General features: G+C 42.5%; 1 protein-coding gene across 1 annotated transcript in view; it reads right to left on the bottom strand.

Moving 5' to 3' along the window:
* The window catches only part of ABCC12 (ATP binding cassette subfamily C member 12), a 69,381-nt gene that overhangs the window by 18,960 nt on the left and 30,402 nt on the right, over positions 1-20,019 (bottom strand). Inside the window, exons 13-19 of the mRNA XM_019535421.1 lie at positions 19,686-19,889; positions 15,578-15,712; positions 15,377-15,473; positions 15,213-15,284; positions 10,357-10,446; positions 7,535-7,638; positions 37-240 (exon numbers count right to left, since the gene is read on the bottom strand). Of these exons, the coding sequence (XP_019390966.1) occupies positions 37-240; positions 7,535-7,638; positions 10,357-10,446; positions 15,213-15,284; positions 15,377-15,473; positions 15,578-15,712; positions 19,686-19,889 (906 nt within the window). The remainder of the gene's footprint in view (positions 1-36; positions 241-7,534; positions 7,639-10,356; positions 10,447-15,212; positions 15,285-15,376; positions 15,474-15,577; positions 15,713-19,685; positions 19,890-20,019) is intronic.

The following is a 20,019-nucleotide window of genomic DNA, read 5'->3' as shown; positions in this document are numbered from 1 at the left end:
ATTTAATAATTATAAAGAACAAAGCATATACCATACCTTATAGAATACATTATCATGCAGTGTTGAAGAAGCCTTTAATGTTGTCTTTGTAAAAACAAGCCCTCTGATGATACTTAGGACAATCATGGCCACCAGGCTGATTCCATAGATGAGTTGGTAAAAGTGTAGTCTGGGGTTATCCAAGATGTTTTCCATATCACAGGTGTATTTTGTGTCATTACTCAAGATGGTGCAAATTTTCTTTGAAACAAACAGATACAGGACAGTAATTGAAGTATGAAAGCTGTTTCTGATAACATGATAGGGATAAAGGAAGACTGGATAGCTGAAGTATACGGGTACCTTATCCACAGCACTTTCCCCATTAGAAACTGCCATGTGCCCAAGTAAGAGATGGAGGATGCATCTACACATTCATTAATGTGCTTTTGCTACTGTGGATTAAATTTAGTACCCCTGGTTGGCTGTACGTGGGCATGGAGACTGTTCCAATGTGCTGTAATTACAGTGTGTTGGAGCAGACTTGATTAATTAAGTCTCCTGGAGCATAGTAATTACCATGCTTCAGCAGACTTCTGTATCTCGTGTATCAGAGTCCCCATGTTTCAAAGTGGTGGGGACATTCAATGAGCTTTATTTCAACTGCCCTGCTGCCATTTTGAAGTGTGGAGACGCTGATACATGAGACAATGCAGTGCTTTAATTAAGGTGGCTCTCAGAGCCACTCTAATGAAAGCACTGCCCCCTGACCCCTGGAGCACATGTAAAAGTGCCCTCTAATGTGAGGTACTAAATTAATGTGCATTAGGCTGCCTTAATGCACAGTAGCAAAAGTGTATACTTTTTTAGTTACTCTTAATGCACAGTAGCCTATTTTTCCTGTGCTTTAGCATATTAGCACAGTTTTCAATGTAACACTTTAATGCGCCATAAAATAGGCTACTGAGCATTAAAGCACACATGTAGACATGCCCAGAGTGTCATAGAAATGTTATGATATTGCTGTACTGCCTCTTTATACAAGGAGTCCTCAGAAAGTAGGATCCACTGGCCCTATGTAACTGTAATGGCCCTGAATGTGACCCAGTGTTGTTACTTTTTATGAAGTAAAACATTTTTCAATTTGAAATCCTACAGATTTTGCAATAGCCATTTGCATAATGTAACATGAATTCCTTTACTTGTTTCCTCTTTATTTGAGGTTTTACAAATTCCATTCTTGCCATTAACATTTTCCTTTTGGCCTACATCCCAGCCCTTATTTCTTTTAACACCTTGTCCCTCATTCATATTTGTAGGAAAATTACATTTTATGCTTTAGGAATTTTCTCTGCTGCTCTGTTTAGCATGTATGGGCACATCCACACATGCAGACACATGCACTTGCAGCAGCTCAAATAAGAGTGGCACAAAGGTGTGCTGGCCATTTTTGCCTCAGCACATGCCTGAACATGCACTTCAGGGCCAAGTGCCACTTAGGGCCAAACTGACCCTGTTCAGCTCCTCCCACCTCTGCAGCCAGGGGGAGCTTTTATACTGGCCCCAGCAGTATAAAAACCTGTCCTGTACTGGCCCCAGCAGTACAAAAAGCTGCTCTGGCAAGCAGCTCAAGGCAATTTCTGGGACAGTGGCAGTCCCTGTCCCACCGTGTCCTCCAGTCCACCTGAATTTGTCGTAGGGCTGGCGCCTCGCCCAGTCTTACGGCACTCCCCACTCCACCACCTGAGCTGACTGGAGCACACCAGACTGGTTCGCTTTTCCACCGTCCATCACCTCCACCTCTACACACTCATGTGCCACACGATCCATCATGCTGCCCTACATCCTGCCCAGACACCAAGTGGTGAGATCTGCTGAGCAAGGGCATAGCTGGGGCACCCCAGTGGCTGACTCTGTACTCCACCCTCATCCCATGAGCCACTGGGGACCTCAGCTGGCAGCTCCTCCATGAAGCCATCACCCCGGACATGTTTCTGGAGAGCTTCATAGACACCCCAGCCTCCTGCCCCTTCTGTGGGCAGAGGGAAACCCGGGTGCACATGACCCTCCTCCTGAGGTTCTGGTTGAATTTCACCCCCACCTTTTTGTTTTTGGTCACCCCATCCATGGCCCCACCAAGTCCTGGGACCTCCTGGTCAACCTCCTCTTGGCCCTGGCCAAGTGGGCCCTGTACTTGACCAGGAAGGAGGCTCTGGCTACGAAGGTGCCCAGAGATTGTGGGGCCACTTTCCTCTCATTTGTCTATGTACATTTCTGGGCACAGCACCAGTGGGAGGTGTACACCAGCTCTTTGGATGCCTTTGAGGACCAGTGGGTGTGGCTCAGGGGGCTCTGCTCAGTGTCCCCCTCTGAACAACTTCTTTTCACATTTTGAACCTTTGACCCCTACGTTACTCCTACCCTTTTCTTCCTTCATTGTCCCACCAAAAAAAACCAACTAGTTTTGTCTTTCAGCCTTTGGTTCCACACAGTTGGGGCTATTAGTTAACTAGATTGGCCTCAAGGCCCATGATCTCTGGAAGATACAAATAGACAGGAGCTTCTGGAACCTGGCCAAATAGTATCTGGGAACACTGGCACTGGGGGCTGCTTCCTGATTATGACCTGCTGCCACCTGCTACAGCATGCAGCCCCAAACTGCCAGACCCAGATGGGGACTGCACGGCTGCCTGAGCTGTGCCATGGGCACTGTAGCAGAGGCATCTGCACCTCTGAGCCAGCTGCCAGTGTGCCATGGCTGCACAGTTGGCCTTTGTGTGGCACTGCTGACATGCGTGCCCCTGCCCTGCCCTCTGGGCAGCTATTGCCTGAAAGATGTTCTCTTTGTGGTGACCTGCTTTGAACTGTCAAAGCATGTCCTCCGGGCCCCAAATGGCCAGGAGGTCAGCCACCTCATTTACCCTCCAGCTTGGTCCCAAGGTGCCAGCTCTGAGCAGGCTTCTCTGCCTGGGTCCTGCCACTTGCCTCACTAGCAGAAATCCTGGTGTTCTTTCCCTATTTAACAGCTGCACATTCTCTGGACAAAAAGATCTGAAATTCACTCTTTAAAATACCCCCAAATCCACATTCTTTCACAATTAAAAGACCACTATATATAGACAGAGACAGAGAGAGTGATCAGTTGGGCAATGTTTTATTGATATATTTACAATTTTAAAGCAATTTGGAAGCCTACCAGTGTCTCTATCATCATAATAAAATAAATTCTAAATATCTATATGCTTTTATGTTTGCTTTTGGTTTTCTTATCATAGAAAAATTAGAGCTCCCCCTGACCCCTTCATTTACCAGGATGTGGGGACAGCTTCCCCTGAAGCCACAGCTCCTACCAGCAGATCTCATCCTGTCTGGCAGCTGGGCATGCTGGGTGTGTGATGGGATGTGAGGTTTGCAGGAGGAGGGTGGGAAGGGGGGAATGTAGGGATAGTGTGGGGTATGTGGGAGGTGTGGGGTGTGTGTGTGGGTGTGGGGTTTGGAGGAGGGGGATGGGGATGTGGGGAGATGTGGGGCTGGTGTGGGAGTTGTATGGTGTGGGGTGTGTGGGGGGGGGGGAGGGGTTTGCAGGGGGAAAGTGGGAGGTTTTGGGGATCTGAGGGCATGTGGGGTGTGTGGGTTGGTATGGGTGGGTGTGGGGGTGGGTGTGGAGGGATGTTGGATAAGGGGGGGCCATCACAAGCCTGGCCCCCCACCCCCTGTGGTGCACAGCCCCTGGCACTGGCGGCAGCAGCCAGCCGAACACTGTCCACTGCAGTGCTGCCTGATCCACAGTCTGTGAGGGGAGAATTGGGACTGGGCTGACCTGACCTAACCTGGCCTGACCCGCTAACATGTCTTTGGACAGGACTAGGACATGTGGCTCTGGGAACCATGGCTCCTGTCCAAAGGTGCACGCTAGCTGTGTGGGACAGGCCGGGTTGGGCTGGGCCCATTCTCCATGAGGATCAGAACATGGCTGTGGGGCTGTGCCATGGCCCACTTGTAGGCACAGTCTTGCAGCTGTGCATTGCCACCTGACCCTTATGGAGAATGGGCCCAACCCAGCCCAGATCACCCAGCTAGTGCATGCCTTTGGACAGGAGCAGCCTTGGGTCCTGGAGTTGCATGTCCCTGTCCTGTCCAAAGGTGCAGTAGTGGGTTGGGCCGGGTCAACTTGGGTCGGATCAGGCCAGACCCATTCTCCCTATACAGACCATGGGTCAGGCAGCACTACAGTGGGCACAGCATGGCCCACTGCTGTTGCCAGCACTGGGGCCTGTGCACCACAGGTTGGGGCCGGGCATGTGGCAGCCCCTCTTCAGGCTCCACCACAAACCCCACATCTTCCCCACACCTCACATATTCTCACATGCCCTGCCACTCCCCACACACTCCACATTTCTCCACACCCCCCACCACTCCCCACACACCCTCTGCCATTCTTCACACATCCTGTATCCCCACCCCCCCACCACTTTGCACACACCCACTGACACACCCTCAAACCACCCAGAAACCATAATGCCCCCCAACCCCCCATCCCCAGTTACATAGGGCAGTGCTTGGAGCCAGGTCATGCCGCTGCCTTGCCCCATTTCTGTTTGCCTTGCACACTAAGGGTGCATGCTGGGGCAACAGAAGCTCCACAGAGATACTCTGGCCAGATACCAGGGCATCTCTGGAAGAAGCATACCTCCAGGTTGCCTGAGGGGATGGTCCTGGACCATGCCTTGCCCTGCTTTTTTTCTGTGGGTTTTTTTTTTTTATACCTGGAAATCCAGGTATCAAATTTAGAGCCCGTGCTGTAAATATGCAGTGCTGGAAACATTTTGTTGTTCTCAGAGTGCCTCTCGTGGCATCTCAAACTTGTTTGAGATGCCACAATAGGCACATGTGCACTCATCTGGACTCTCAGCTATATTTCCCTATGTGTGAATCCCTTCCTTTTACTTCATGGAATCAAAACTGGTCAGATATATTTCATATTGCAGGTAACCATTTTGGCTGTAGGGCTTTTAAAAAAATATCTCAGTTCCATGTTGCTGTTTCTAAGCTTCAGATGATCATAGTGTGGAGCTTAGTGTTATCTGTGATAGGCCACAGACTTGTTACTTTAGAAATAATACTGCTTAAATACCATGCATATCTATCATGCTCTATAAACAAATGTTATCATTTTGGTGTCTAAAAACTATGGTTTGATTTTAAAACCTGCACTTGTACATTTCAGCAGGCTGCCAGCCACTCTAACCCAGAAGTCAGAGTTTTTACTTTCAGTCTCTGAAACAAAGGTTGGATTGGTGAAAATAAGGTAATAGTATGTTTTAAAAAGCTGGTACTTTATAACCCATATTTTATTTTTGTCAGCAAATTTGCATCTTTTTACAAATAAAAGTGGTGTTGAGAAATGGATTTCACATGAGGAAAAATAGGATCAGGATTTTGAAACACTACTACAGCTTTAAACAATTACCTTAAGCTAATACCTGTTTAAAAACAATTGCAAATTTCAGAAGCCTTTTGGCTTCTTTCTTCTGTGCATTATATCCATCCATCCATACACACACACATATGTATATATAAAATAAATTTAAAAGGAAAAAATTAAATAATAAAAAGTAAATATTTCAGGGAAACTGTTACAGACATCTCCTTTTTTATTTTTAGCCTGTTTTACTAATTGTACTTTAAGTTATCAGGAATCTATTTTACTTTTCTCTGATACTAATTGTTTGCATTTTAGATTTCCATTAGTTTGGTGAGTGAAAATGGATTGATTGCTTTTGTTTAGAGTTCTGCTTTATGGTTCTGCACTAGAACAATTCTATTGCTGTCTTGAGGTCACAAATACAGCATACGGAATCTTACCCAAAAGCTGTTCCCATTTACTTTAAGATTAGGTTTTTGATGTTGTTGCTTTGTTTTAATGATGCAAAACTAATTTTGGGGATTAACAATGTTTTTAATTATAACCTGTTATTTAGTGTTAGGGAAAATGTGCTATACCACAGAAGGGCTACATAGATTGTAAAAGTGCTCTACATAGCTGCAGATGGAGTAAGAGGGAATGAGTTCTTCACTCAAAAACCTTTCATAGGTAGGCAGGGAAAGTGGCCATGCACTGGAAAGTTCCGATAGGTGCATAGGGGATAGTATAATGCATCAGAAAATGAGGTGTGTAAATCTCTCTTCCCTCTCCTGTGCAGTGGAGATACCAAAGGATCATTGTACCTTTGAAACACAGGGCCCCTACTGCTCCATATGACTGGTGTCAGGACCCAGTTTAATCCTTAATCAGTATTAGTCTTGGGAAATCTTGGACTAACTGTCTGCTATTAAAATATGTACAAGAATAGAGCTCTCAGGCTAATACAAATCAGTGTGACTCATGTCCGCTTATTTAAACTCATTGTGGAAAAATGTGAAGCAGTAAATCAGATGTATGCAGCTTCAAATTCCAACTATTATGTCTTTAATGCAATTGAGGGGTGTGTTTACATGAGTGCATTTAATGCAAATTAGTCCAATTTAAGGTGCATTAAGGGTGTGGGTCTTAAAAATGGTGATTCAAGACTATTTAAGCCTAAATTTGATACCTGCATAAAGCAGGTATCAAGTTTATGCACAAATAACTAAATCACATTAGTGAACATGTAGACGTGCTTATGTGCATTAATGCAGTCTGTGTCCATTGACTTGGGACTAACTTTAGTCCCAAGTCAGTCCACACACCCACATTAATACTCATTGGCATAGAGTAGAGGTGTGCCTAAATTGCCCTAATGCACATTAGGATAATGTGCATTGAGTTTAGGTGGGCCTAAAAGTACATGTAAACATGTCCAATGTTACCTTTACATAGGGTCCTTAATACGTATTATCACAAAGGCCTTTATACAGGAAATTAATTGTTAACTAAAGAGAATAGGAAACCTAATGAAGAAAATTTAAAGTATGTCAGTCAATGGGTTGGAGAGACTTAAGAAAGAGACTCTGAGATGCCAGAAAAAGTGAAAAAATAACTTCCAGAGGAGCTCCAAACTAGGGAAGGAATGAGTTGGAAAAACTAGGGTTAAATACATGTGCATCCAAAAGGGTGATGTAGATTGAGAACACAGCAACCGGGAAAGTAATGATGCATTGGAATGGGCCAGGAGTTCCTGAAAATGGCAGGGCTGATATGGTCCATTTACTGAGAGAGAGGAAAAAATGAATATATTTTATGATGGTGAATGTGTACTATGTGAAAAGTGATGCTACCCTGGACACTGTCAGGAATAACTTCAGCAAAGTCCATATCCCTCTGAAATGCAGAGAGAGGGTTTATAAAGACTATAAAAGAGAAAAAAGCAATTATTGGATTTGGAAGAAATTAAGAGAAAAAAGAATGTTATCTGAAGCAAGACTTGAAAAGAGCAGTAATGCAATTACCTTCATGCTATAAAATGTATAAAATAATTAAACATAACTGTTCATGGTAAACACATCAAATACATATACAGCTATCTTCAGAAAAAACTAGAAAATTACAATTAAATTGTTATAGTTATGCACTTACACCTGAGCCCTGTTCCAGCCAGAAACTCAACCACCAGTTAACAAAAGCTGAGGTGCCAATCATCAGCATAAAGAGAAGTATAACAAAGGAAGACAGTATGAAACCTAAAAATGGAACATAAAACCAGAATAATAACTGATGATGTCAGAGTGATTAAACACATTGTACTCATTTACTCTGCTGTACACTTTTGCAGCAGAGACTTTATTTTTTAACCCTTATTTATTCTTCTTTCCCTACATGCAAAAGACTCCTTCCCTTTACAAGAATGGGAATGATAGGTGAACCAGGAGTTTAATCATAAACTCAGGGAGAATACAGGCATTGATTTTTGTGAGAGAGTTTCTCTCACAAGGGGTGTCTTCTGGTAGATACCTAAAGACCTTTTGCCTGAAGGGGCCATGTTTCCCCCCGCCCCCAGGGAGAAATTGAATGAATGCTTGTACACTTGTAGTCACTACTGGGGGTGCTGATTCTCCCTGTAGAAACACATAATGCATGTATGTGGCCTCAGTGAAATTTTTTCAGTGAAATTAAGAAGCATTTTGTCCAAGTAAAAACTGAGTAAGCGCTACAGACTTTAGCCCAAAGAGAAGGGTGTTCATATTAATTAGATTTTTCCATTTACCAGAATGTTGGCTCACAGCCAGATTCTGCAGTCCTTGCTCACAGTAATATTTATTCATGTGAATAGTCCCATTGTGCAGAAATGTTAATCAGTGTGAATGTGGACTTCAAAATCTGGTGGAAGGGAGAACATTCTTGATGTAGATAACTGCACACACAAACCACCAGAATCTTTCTGAATGAACTCAGCATTGAAATAACAGATAATGCTTTTTGCATACAAGCAGGGCCAGATCCAGAGGGTTAGTGCAGTGCGATTGTACCCCCTTCACTGTCAAGAGCTTTTGTCTCAACTTCCAGAGGTAAACACAGTGAGCTCTCCACCGTCACTGCACACACTCTTTTCTCTATCCTGCATCCAGGACTGGGTACAAACTGTTATAAGAATTAGTAATATACATGTAAAATCTGATAAATGGGTCTCAAGTCCATTTATGTATGCTATGTCTGATTTATGCACACAAATACTTATTTTCATGTATCTAGTTAATAGGGCTGTGCAAAATTTTTCCCAGTGTTTTATTTTGAAGTTGTTTTGACACATTTTGAGCTTGAACCAGTGAAATCAAAATGAAACAAAAAGCATTGAAACAGTTTCAAAACAAAATGAGGGCACTCAAAACGTTTCAAAAGTTGGAAAATGTTTCAAGTTTCAAAGCAGCCTGGTGGTAAGAGGCAGGGGAGAGCCGGGGCTGCGCTCCGAGTGGCTCCACAGCCCCATGTAGCTGAGCCCAGCGGGGAGCACCATGCTGGCTCTGCCTGCCTCCCACTGCTGGGCTGTGCTCTGTGGGGCTGGCAGAGCCTATGTGGAGAACTACATACTGAGGAGTGCAGCCCGGCGGCAAGAGCTGGACAGAGCCGAGGCTGTGCTCCACCTCCCACTGCCGGGCTGAGCTCCACGGAGCCTGGCACAGATCCAGGGCCTGCACAGCCCAGCCCTGCAGCCCTTCTGTGAGTGCGTGCCCCCGGATTTGCACCCAGATGACAGGAGGCTGCCGCTGCTGCCTGGGGCCAGCGGCAGCATCTATCTTCGCCGGTGCTGGGTGCGGGCTTCGCTCAGTGCTGGTCCCAGGCAGCAGCAGCAGCTGTCTGTCATCCAGCACAGATCTGGGGCCCACACCCCTGGGAGGAGCCCCCTGATGAAAAGAGGCTGCTGCTGCCAGTAACTTTTGCTTTTGAGACTTTGAGGTGCAGTTTCTGAGAAACCCCTGTGCCTATCTCCTTGAGACTTGACAGGCTTCATGCCCTCAGATGGCGCTACTATCCCTGCAATTTGCATCTGAATCAGGCAACAAATGGCAACATTTTAGGTATTTTCATGATTCCCCGTTATAGCCTATGGGTGAAACGTCGAAATTAATCAAAACGGCGAAACAGTTTTGACAAAACAAAATGGGACAGTGCTTTGAAATGAAACAAAATGATGAAATGAAACACTGTCCCTTCAAAATGGTGAAACGGACATCAAAACAAAACAATGGTGTTTTGCACAACCCTAATTAGGGTGTGTGGCCAAACAATTGGGTACACTTTTATAGTTACAGTTGCTTTGTCTGTGATTATCTTCAAACATTATGTATTTCAGCAGGGTAAAATCTTAAGACTAACATATTCACATGTAGATACATAATTCATGCAATTTTCTTGTATAATTCTAGGTTTAGAGATTGGCTAGAAGCAAAATCTCATACCCGATACCCTAGAAATTTGTGGGATGTAGAATTTGAACCTGAACTATATGTACGTTTTACTACTCACTTCTCAGTGGCATGGGCTAGACTAAACCCTAAATGTGAAGAATTCCAAATTTGAATGAGCCTGAAATTTTGCTCTTTAGGCTCCACTCAAGCTAGAATTTTCCTCTAGGTATTGAATTTTTATTAAATTATTCTCATGTACTAAAATATTTCTTTGTAAAGAAGAAAACAAAAGAAACCTGAAATTCTATTTTTAAAACATATCAGCAGTTTACAGTGATTTATTTCTTCAGAAATACAATTGTTTTTGTACATACTTGTCTCATTTCAGTAAGGCTAAAGTAGAAAACTTTAACATGAAAAATGAGTCAGTATGGTACCATGGTATCAGAGTTTAGCTTTAGGAAAGAACATTGATAAGAAATCTTTGTTTTAAAAACAGAACTGTTAAAAGAATAAGTGAAAACTTCTACATAAAGACATTTTTGCAGAATATACCTCCAGATGCTTTAATATAAGCATGATAAGTTTTCCATGTCACTGAACCTTCCAGTTTTTCCTCTTTTTGAACAAGTTGGTTTATAGGAGCTGTAACACAAACAAAAGCACATATATGGCTATAAAAAGGTGATATATTTAATCTAGTATCAGCCCATCCTCTGTATGTGAAATCAAAATAACAAATCAGAAAAATCAATACACATAAGTACTTCTTTCTTTGTTGCTTCAGAAGAATCTCAGTGAATGTATTCCTTCCTTTAGAGAATCCCTGCTTGTCTCAGTGCTGCCATATGGTACATGCTGCCTCCAGTTTGTAATTGCTATTGAATGACTAGAAAATTGTGATACGAATTAAAATGTAAAGTATATGGATTTGCTAAAAATGATCAATAGTGTGCAGTTTTGAATGCAAAACCTTATTGATATTCCTGTTCTCTGTTCCCTTCCTCAACAGAACAAAATACAAAAGTCAACCAAAGCAAAGAACAAGAAACCACTTAAGACAGTTATAAAACTGTTTTTGGCATTTTAATTCCTATCCTGCTGCAGTATAGAATTTGACCCAATGCAGAGAACGTTTATAACTAAAAAGTTATTTGCTGGCTATATTAGTGCTTTACAAAGTACCCATAACTTTATTTGCCTTACAAAGTATCCTCCTTAAAAGCAGAAATGCAACAGTTGTTGAAATAAAGGTTTCACCCAGGTTGGGATATATAAATAAAAACCTGTAGGTCAACATTACCCATGTGACCTTTGGGTACCTGAAGGTAATGGCTTATGTTTTAGCCGGAGAAATGTTAGCTTCTTCTTTTTTGAAGAGACTGTCCTAACACTTTTCAGAGGTACCCCCCCTTGCAGGAAATACGTTATTTGTCCTATCTACTCCACCTCTTCCCTACATTTTTCTGACCAGAACCCCACTCCTGCAGCATATTACATTTCATATGTTTCAAAGTTGTCCCTGTTCTTCCAGCTAGGTTGAAAATACCTCTTTGACTGCTTTACCCTACCACTATAGGAATATTTGCATATAAGGAAACCTCACTAAATACACTGTCTACCATTAAACATGCTGCCAGAAGCAGCATGTGCTCAATAATGGAAACCAACTATGAAATTGCCAACACTGACCATGACTATAAAATGCATGGTCCATGTTGAGCAAACACACTGATAAGAACCTTATTATTATTATGAAAGTACTTTTCAAAAAATATATCAACTAACAAACAAAACAATAAGGCTTAGGTCAAGACTTAAAACATGTTTCCATCAGCTTCCAAAACTTCAACAAATAAGACCAAAAAAAAATAGAAAATGTATACATTATCTAATGATTCCCTTTTTCCCCGAATTCCCATTTAATATAGAGGATTAAACATTTTAATTTCTTAATATCACATTATTCCCTGTCACCTTCCAAACTCATCTATTAATGCCTATCACCCCTTATTTCATATATATCTTAGCCCCTATCATACCTTTTCCTAGCCAATTCTTGGCCTGCAGCTATAGCTCTGCCACCTCTCAGGCCTCATCATCTTCTTAGCTTCCTAGATCTACTAGGCATCTCCATTCTTTTCTTTTTCATAAATCCATCACCTACTCCTTGCCTAGTTCTCTTGTGTCCCACCAGAAATACTACCCCAGTTTGCTCAAGCCTAAATGCTTCTACAGAGAGGTCCAGTTGTTGTAAGACTAGTAAGTTTCTTGCCTTCCACAACGTGTGCAAAAGCTCACTACAGCATTCCACGCTCCTCTTTCCCCCCTGGCCCACTCCACAGAGAACCACTTCTAGTGTGAATTGGCTGTGAGCACCCAACTGTTGGAGTTTCTCTGTCTTCCCTCAGTCCATTTAAGTGAACTGACACTCCCACATCACATTTGCTATGCTTTCATCCCTGTGACATGTTTGTCTGGGGCATTCACCTATTCTACACATACCCCAACTGTAATGGAGCACCCATACCATTATAAACCAATGTGCTAACAGTGAATCAAAGTCCCAATGCTGCTTCTGCAAGCTTTTGTCAAGCACCTCCTTCCAAATTCCTTCTGGGCTTTGTCCCCGATGAACTTCCCAACTGGGAACATAGTCTCCTTCTCCCTGACCCAGGCCTTGACATTTTTATGGTCCACCAGCTCTGTTGCAGCTATTGTCTGCACACTGTACTGATTCACAAAGTTTACAGTCTTCTAGTACATTGTGAGCTTTGTCCAGACCCAGGGCCATGAGAGTGACCTTTTACAAGTATTTATGCAAGACCATTTCTGCACACAACTGGACAAACTCAGCCCATTTGGTGCCTCCTTTCTCCCTTCTGTGGAGCATAGATTGAGATACTGTGCATAAACAAGCAGCAACACATCTGGGAAGCCCCACTCTCCAGTCAATTTCTCCTTGTGTACTGTTGTTCTCCTAAGCTTTTTCCTTTTGGCTTTCCAAAAGAACACCATTAGTTCCAACTGAATCCTGTGTGCAGTGGTCCACAACAGAGGAAACACCATGCCTACATACAGTATGATTAGAAGTATCACCACCTTAACTACATTTACCTGTCCTGCCATCAACACCTTGTGTTCATATCAGCTCCATTTTTTGTTTAGCTTTCCCTTTCACCTTCTTCCAAGCTGTTTCACCTGTCAACTGCACATCCACTCCACACCCAGTATCTTGGTTTGGTCTGTTGTGACCTGTAACCCCAGTTTTCTATTCCTTCCATCTTCCCCACCACCAGGCACTTACTTTTTCTACACTTTTTCTACATTTAGTTTTGCCCTGATGACTTTTTGTATTATTGCCCATTCTAAGAATGATGGTGAAGCGGGAGCTAGGAGATAAGGATCTCCCAGCCCGCGCTCTTTGACCACAATCTCAGACCAGGGGCCTGGGAGCTCCCTGCTTCTCGGATAAGCAGGCATAAACCCTGCCGAGAGTCCAGTGGCAGAGTCCACCCTGGCAGCAGGTAGCTCTCAGAGGGCAGGGAGAAATCTCCTGCCCCCTGCTGGCAGGCCAACTGGGAGCAGATTTGCTTCCAGTCAGACATCTACATGAGTGCTAATGTATAGAACTTATCACAAGTAAATCTGATACTTGCATTTGCAGGTAGCAAATTTAATTACAATTAGACCAGATTACTGCACAGTGGGCACATCTACATGTGCACATTTACTGCACAGTAACTGAAATTACTGCACAGGAACCAAAAATTACTGTGTAGTATGGACGGTATCTACACATGTATGCCCATACTGAACAGTAAATATGGCAATTTACACCAACTTGGGCATATAAATTTGATATCTGCATCACACAGAAGAACATTGCCTGCTTGAGCTGCTGCTCATGGAACATCCTTGGAGGAAAGGGCAGGAGCTATGGGGCTGGCAGGAGGCTCCTGGTCCTGGGGCATGATGTAAAACTACAGCCTGCTGGGGTAGGGTGGTGCGGTGGGGCTGCCTGTGGCAGGGTGGTCCCCTGGAAATGCCATACCAGTTGCCTCCATAGTGAAAGGTGAGTAAGGGGCACCTTATAGCCCTAGTCCCCACAACCTGGTGTGTAACCCAGAGGTGGGACAGACAGTAGGGGCAAGCATGTCTTCAGACACCTGAGCCCATGAGGTGTAAGACCCCGAGGCCCCAGTAAGGCGGTGTGGAGTTGGCCCCAATGAGGGTGTGGAAGAGTGGCCCCAGCAAGGGGGAAAAGTGTTGTCTCCAGTGAAGGGGCGTAGTGAGAGAATGGACCACATAGATTAGGGCCCCAAGGGTAACCTGAAGGGCTGTACTGTGGGCACACAGAGTAGGACAGCAAGAGTGACCTAAAGGTCTGTGTATAGACCAACCCCACAAATAGTTTGGGGAGTTAGCCCTGGTGAGGGGGTGTAAGTTGTCACCCCAATGAGTGGAGTAACCCCAGTGAGGGGGCAGAGGAGTTGGACCCCAGTAAGCTCACAGATGTGGTGAGGCTGAGTTTAGGATCAGAGGGAGACACCAGTAAACGCTCAGACATTTTGAGGCTGAGTGTGGGTCAGAGAGGAAGAACTCTGGGATGCCATCTGTGAGGCATGGGACATGGTATAGGGAAGGTCAGAGCTGTGTGTAACACGCTAGGCATAGGGGCATTAAATAGGCAGCCTCTCACATTTTACATCAAGTTTATTACAACAAGTTGTGGCAGGCAAGACAGGGCAGACTGCCCTAGACAGAGGGGCAGGCCGGTATGGTGACTAGCCACAAGCCAGCCCCCTGTCACAGTGTCCATACCTGGAGTCCATTTGTGGAAGTCCCACTCATCATAGGACAAATGAGGCACATCTACAAGTTGCCCTATGGTGACATAATGACACAGTACATTGCCATACGGTGCACTATGATGACATAGTGTGTCTATATATGTTTGCCAGTTGTGCTGCTGTAGTGGCATGCTTCCTGGGTATAGTGTGCTGCTATGGCAATGTAACAGTGAAATCTAACCATGAGCCAGATACATAGTGTAGTAAGCACCCATACTGCACTGTGCTTTAGTGTTTCCTTTTGTAAGTATCTCCTACCTCAGATTAGCTCCAAAAGGAAGTACTAAAGTACTGTGCCATAGCAACATCACCATACCACATGGCAACGTGTAAATGTGCCCATAGAAAACAAAAGATTGACATGCCCCAAGATCTTGCAGTCAGTCCATGCAAGAGGAACTGAGAAGCAGAAACTAGCTCATTATGGATAGAAGGTACATTTTGATAGTAGCAGTCCTTTTCAAACCAGAAATTTATACTTATTTTCAATTAAATTCATTCATCTAAGAAGCAATGTCTGAAAAGTAGCAAGAGGAAGAGGGATTCTGTTTAACCTACCTGTTGTGCTTCTCCCTTGTGCATCTCTTTCAGGTTCCTTATTGATGATTCCTTCTTTAGGTATGTTGGAAACTGTAAGTATGAAATAACAGAGATGTAACTAGACTTTCTTTACAGACTGTAGACAGTAGCCTACTATTCTTTATTAGAATAACTTATTTTACCAGGATTTACAGTTCCTTCATAAGAACTTCTAGAGGTATCGCTCTTGTCTTGGGTTTTCATCCTAGGTTCTATTACTGATTCAATCAATGTTGGCTTCTGTAAAAAATGGCAAATTTGCTAGTGAAATCTGAACCACATCTTTCAGTATTCAATAACATGTCAGTAGTGGAGTATGTTTAGTACTAAGGGTTATGTGTTACCTTTGCCTGTTCCTTATGGAGGTTTTCAATTAGCTGGGCATAGCGTCCCTGTTCTTCCATTAATTTTTTGTGAGTTCCAGTTTCACATATTTCTCCATCTTCTAATAAAATGACTTCATCACAGAATTCCAAATACTACAGGGTTTTTAAAAATGCGAGAGTGATTCTATAAAAATTGTTGTGATTACAGTAGAAGTAAATGCATGTATCTAGCATTTTTAATAGAATGATGATAATTAACCAGTTTCATTTCACAGTTGAGAAAATTTCAGCAATTTCATGTTAATTTGCTACCATCATGCAAGCGTCAGTGTTCCTTTTTGTGTGTCACAATTGAACATGTAAAGGGATTGTTTTTAAAATGGCTTTCCAATACCATCAGTTTTTTTACAAGGATTCAGTCAAAATTATCAAAATAGCTTGCCTGGATTCCTTTTAACCAACTTAATTGGTTTACTTCTCAGCTGAGGAAGAATTGCAAAGAAAAGAAACTGTTCATAGCTGTATTGCCTTTGGACTGTTTCTGTGCTGAGCCCAACATAGTTTAGAGCAGCCTAGCTTTTAGCTGGGTATGACCCCAAAGGTCTGACATATTATTTACAGAGTGCCAAAGCACAGGGGCACTCTAATTAATTTACTAATTGCGTTTCTGTTTATTTTGTCTCTGATAAATCTGAACCATACTCCCTAGGCTTAATAAAAACAATGCTTCCTTTATTGCTGCAGGTGTAGAAGGGACCAATGGAAGCAAAACCAGTATGGCTACTGCGCAGGACCTGCTGGGGGCAGGAAGTTAAGGAATACCCTTTGGCTGTCATGATAACCAGCAGCCCATAGTAGATGTTTGGGAGATCCAACATGAAGTTCAGCTGGAAGATCTGTTTCTGCACAAATCTTCCAAGTTCTCCTTGCCTTGTATGTTTCATGGAGCAGGTTGGCTCCACTGGCATTTCCTTGCTTTGATGAGAGTATTTTTCATCTTTCCCTTGTGGACCATCCCATATCCCAGCCAAGACATTTGGTCTGGGTAATGGAGACAGGTTTTACCATTAGTATAACTAGGGGTCAGGGTGTAGGGCTTGAGCCCCGGGTCCCTAGTTAGAGCCACTGCTGGAGTATATGGAGATAGTAAAGGGGTGGTGGCAGGCCCAGTATAAAGGGAGAATGCGCTGCAGTGGCAGGAGCAGCAGTCAAGGTTTTTTGAGTTTCTGGTAAGGCTCTCCCCTGCTGAGCACCCCGCCCTCATCACTGTCTGGCCCTTAGCAGAACATCCCCCACCTTGCCTAAGGCACCTAAATTACCAGTTACGTTTCTGGGTTCTGTTGCTATGTGTTTGACAGAAAAATGGCCCTAAACCTGGCATAACCTTATTTGGCAGGCCACTTATTATCCTTCCAAAACACATTCATGTCTTACATTGTACTTTCAGTTCAGGTGTAGGCCCTTGCCTGCCCCGGAATGGACTGAGAAATTTGAAGTAGGTGAATAGCAATATGCCTCTAAATTTTGCTTTGTCCCCAGTGTTGGGGTGAAACCCATTCCATATAATTTCTGATGGTCCTCCCCGTCCTTCCCAACATTCCTCAGGGGGTTCCAGGGAAGCAAGGATGCAGGTGGTTTTTTTTAAGCATCTCACAATTACCTCTTACAAGTCTGCACATCTTGAAGTACACTTACTCATATCAGGGACTCCTGGACATAATGCACTGGTGCATTTTCACCATAACAATGAACATTTTAGAAAAAAGTTAGGCAGTTAAATGCAACTGACATTAGTACAACATTGAGGTTTCCAGATAAAATAAGAAGTAAGAACTTTATTAAAGGCTTCTATAGCAGTGTTAATTAGGTTATACTTATCTATTTTTGTTATTTCTCTACATTTCTGTTTACACTGTTAAATAATAACAACCATAACATATGCACAATGAACGCAGGTCCCCAGTTAATATTGTTGCAGGAATTTTACATTTTGCTTTTCTTGACTTTTCTTTTATCTCTGACCTTAAAGTTTCATTAATTTAGATTTTGGCATTTATTACATGCCATGCTACTTTCTTATATTACTGCAGGGTATTGTTCTCCAGCTTGTTCTTCAAGACAGTATAAGCTGTTACTTCTGTGCCACCTGCTGGCAAATTGCTTTTATATTACTAGCAGGAAAAAAATATAAATGGTCATACTGGACCAGTGAAAAAAGGAAGGATATTTTTTCCATTACATAGCTATGAGGCATTCTAGATATAAAAGTACTAATTCTGAACATAGACATTTATATTCTAATTCAGGTTAAAGTATAAACTGTGGAAAATTAAGATTTTGAAAGGGATATATATATATATTCCTGTTTACCGGAGGAGAGGCCTGAAGCACAGTACTTAGCCAGGCTGGAGAGGGATGTCTGCTCAAATATGAGCCTTATACTCCATATTTATTACATAAGCACAGAGGTCAGAATTAAGTTGGGGAAAAAGGATGGTGTCAGACCAAATGAACATTTGAACGCAAAATAGGAACAGAAGCATCATCAAAAAACAAGTGGATTCTACTGATCCCATATTGTACCAATTCCCCAGGAGAGTCCATAAGAAAATATTTTTCTCAGAACACACTTGTTGAATGTGGACAATAAGTGATAAGAGCATAGATACGGGATTTCATCCAAACCCCAAATAAATCAATGGAAAAGTTGATGAGGCCCACAGACAGTGCTGTTCATTGAAGTCTAACTTGTAGATATTGTTGTATCTGGCTCATACTTAATATTTTTAATGACAAACAACTCCATCAGTAGGTCTGATCTTACAGTTCCTGCATACTGTTTTTTAGGTACACATTAGTGCCAATGGTAAGCTCCCCAGCACTATATTGGGAGTAGTTTTCGTTGCTAACTTGGCAACTACTAATAACTCATGCAGCATGGTCAAATGATATTTAATAAATGTTTCTTCCATATATATTAATAAATTACTCAGTAATCTCTAGTGCATCAGTGAGAAATTAGAGTGCCTAATAAACTAACTACCAATATTTATTTTTAATTATTATGAATTTTTCCTTAAGGTAGCTGAAACATAAACTGATAAAGATATCCAGCACTAATGAGGGAAATGAAGAACGGGAAGCAGCTGATTACATTTTTCTGCTTCTTGATTCAAATTTTGCGTAATGACTTCTATGCTTCACTCCCTGATGTAGGAAACGGTGATGGAATGCAAGGCTGAAAACAACAACCATCTCAATTCATCTTTAAGCATTTTCTCTCATAGCAGACCTCAGACTTTACAGGCTGCCAAACCCATTGTCCCACATGAAGCACCTGTGAATTATTTGAATTAGAACCTCACCTCTGAACAGTCATGGCTAATTCAACTTAATTGCCTTTTAAGTCTGGTGTGCAAATGGCTGTGCCACATTTGTTTTGATTCAAGTCATATCCTGGCCTAATAAGAGTTGCATTAAAGTTGTTGTCTGCTTTTAGCTTAAAGGATGAATCTTTACTTATATATTTCACCATAATTTACTTTAGGGCCAGGAATTATTTTCAGAAAATACATGATGATAATAATGTTTAACCGAAGAGCAGCAACTATGAGCAAAACAAATTTTGTCTTATTGATAGCAAAGAAAAAGAAAATAATGGTTGGAGATTACTTAACATGTTACTTTTGAAAGCACCTATAACTCCCACTTTTACAGTGCAACACGGTGCCACATGAGTACTCTACTCCAGTAGCACTGCTCTGTGTGGCTGCTCCCCAACCATGCTTCTCCCACTAACAGCATCCCCACTGCAGGCATCACTGGCACCCTATCTTCCCTGGCACTGCATGCTGTTCTGTACTACCACCTCTTCCCATCCCCTGGGGCCAGGGCTGTCCCTAGTGGGTGTGAATCAGAGCGACCACCCTGGGCCCCTCGCTTTGCGGGGCTCTGCAGTCAGTGCTGCATACATCAATTCCTTTTATAACAGAAAGCATGTTTTTCCTTTATGAAGAATGTATTTGTTTGTAGAATTGAATATTGTTTCACATTTATACTTCTACATACATATTCTACAATATATTTTATATTTACAATTATTATAAGTTAATTTTGCTTTATTTACCTGCAGTTGGTGAGTTACAAGTACTATTGTTTTTTTTTTAAGGGCTTCTCTTATGCATTTCTCAAAAATATATTTTCCAACATGTGCATCAACTGCTGACAAGGGATCATCCAACAAGTAAATGTCTCTATTAGAGTAAACAGCACGAGCTAAGCTGATTCTTTGCTTCTGGCCTCCAGAGAGGTTGAGACCTCTTTCACCTAACTTTAAATGACAAAAGATCAGTACATTAATTTATTTTTAGTATTTAATTTGATAGAGAGGGAAATGCAAACAGACACACGTATATGCATGATGATATTTCATATAGGCTATTTGAAAGTGGGCATGTCTA

This window comes from Crocodylus porosus, unplaced genomic scaffold (assembly GCF_001723895.1).
Source record: "Crocodylus porosus isolate Cpor-Errol unplaced genomic scaffold, CroPor_comp1, whole genome shotgun sequence".
NCBI classification, from domain to species: domain Eukaryota; kingdom Metazoa; phylum Chordata; order Crocodylia; family Crocodylidae; genus Crocodylus; species Crocodylus porosus.
Note: the sequence above shows the minus strand (reverse complement) of the source record. Positions and strands in the feature narration are given on the sequence as shown.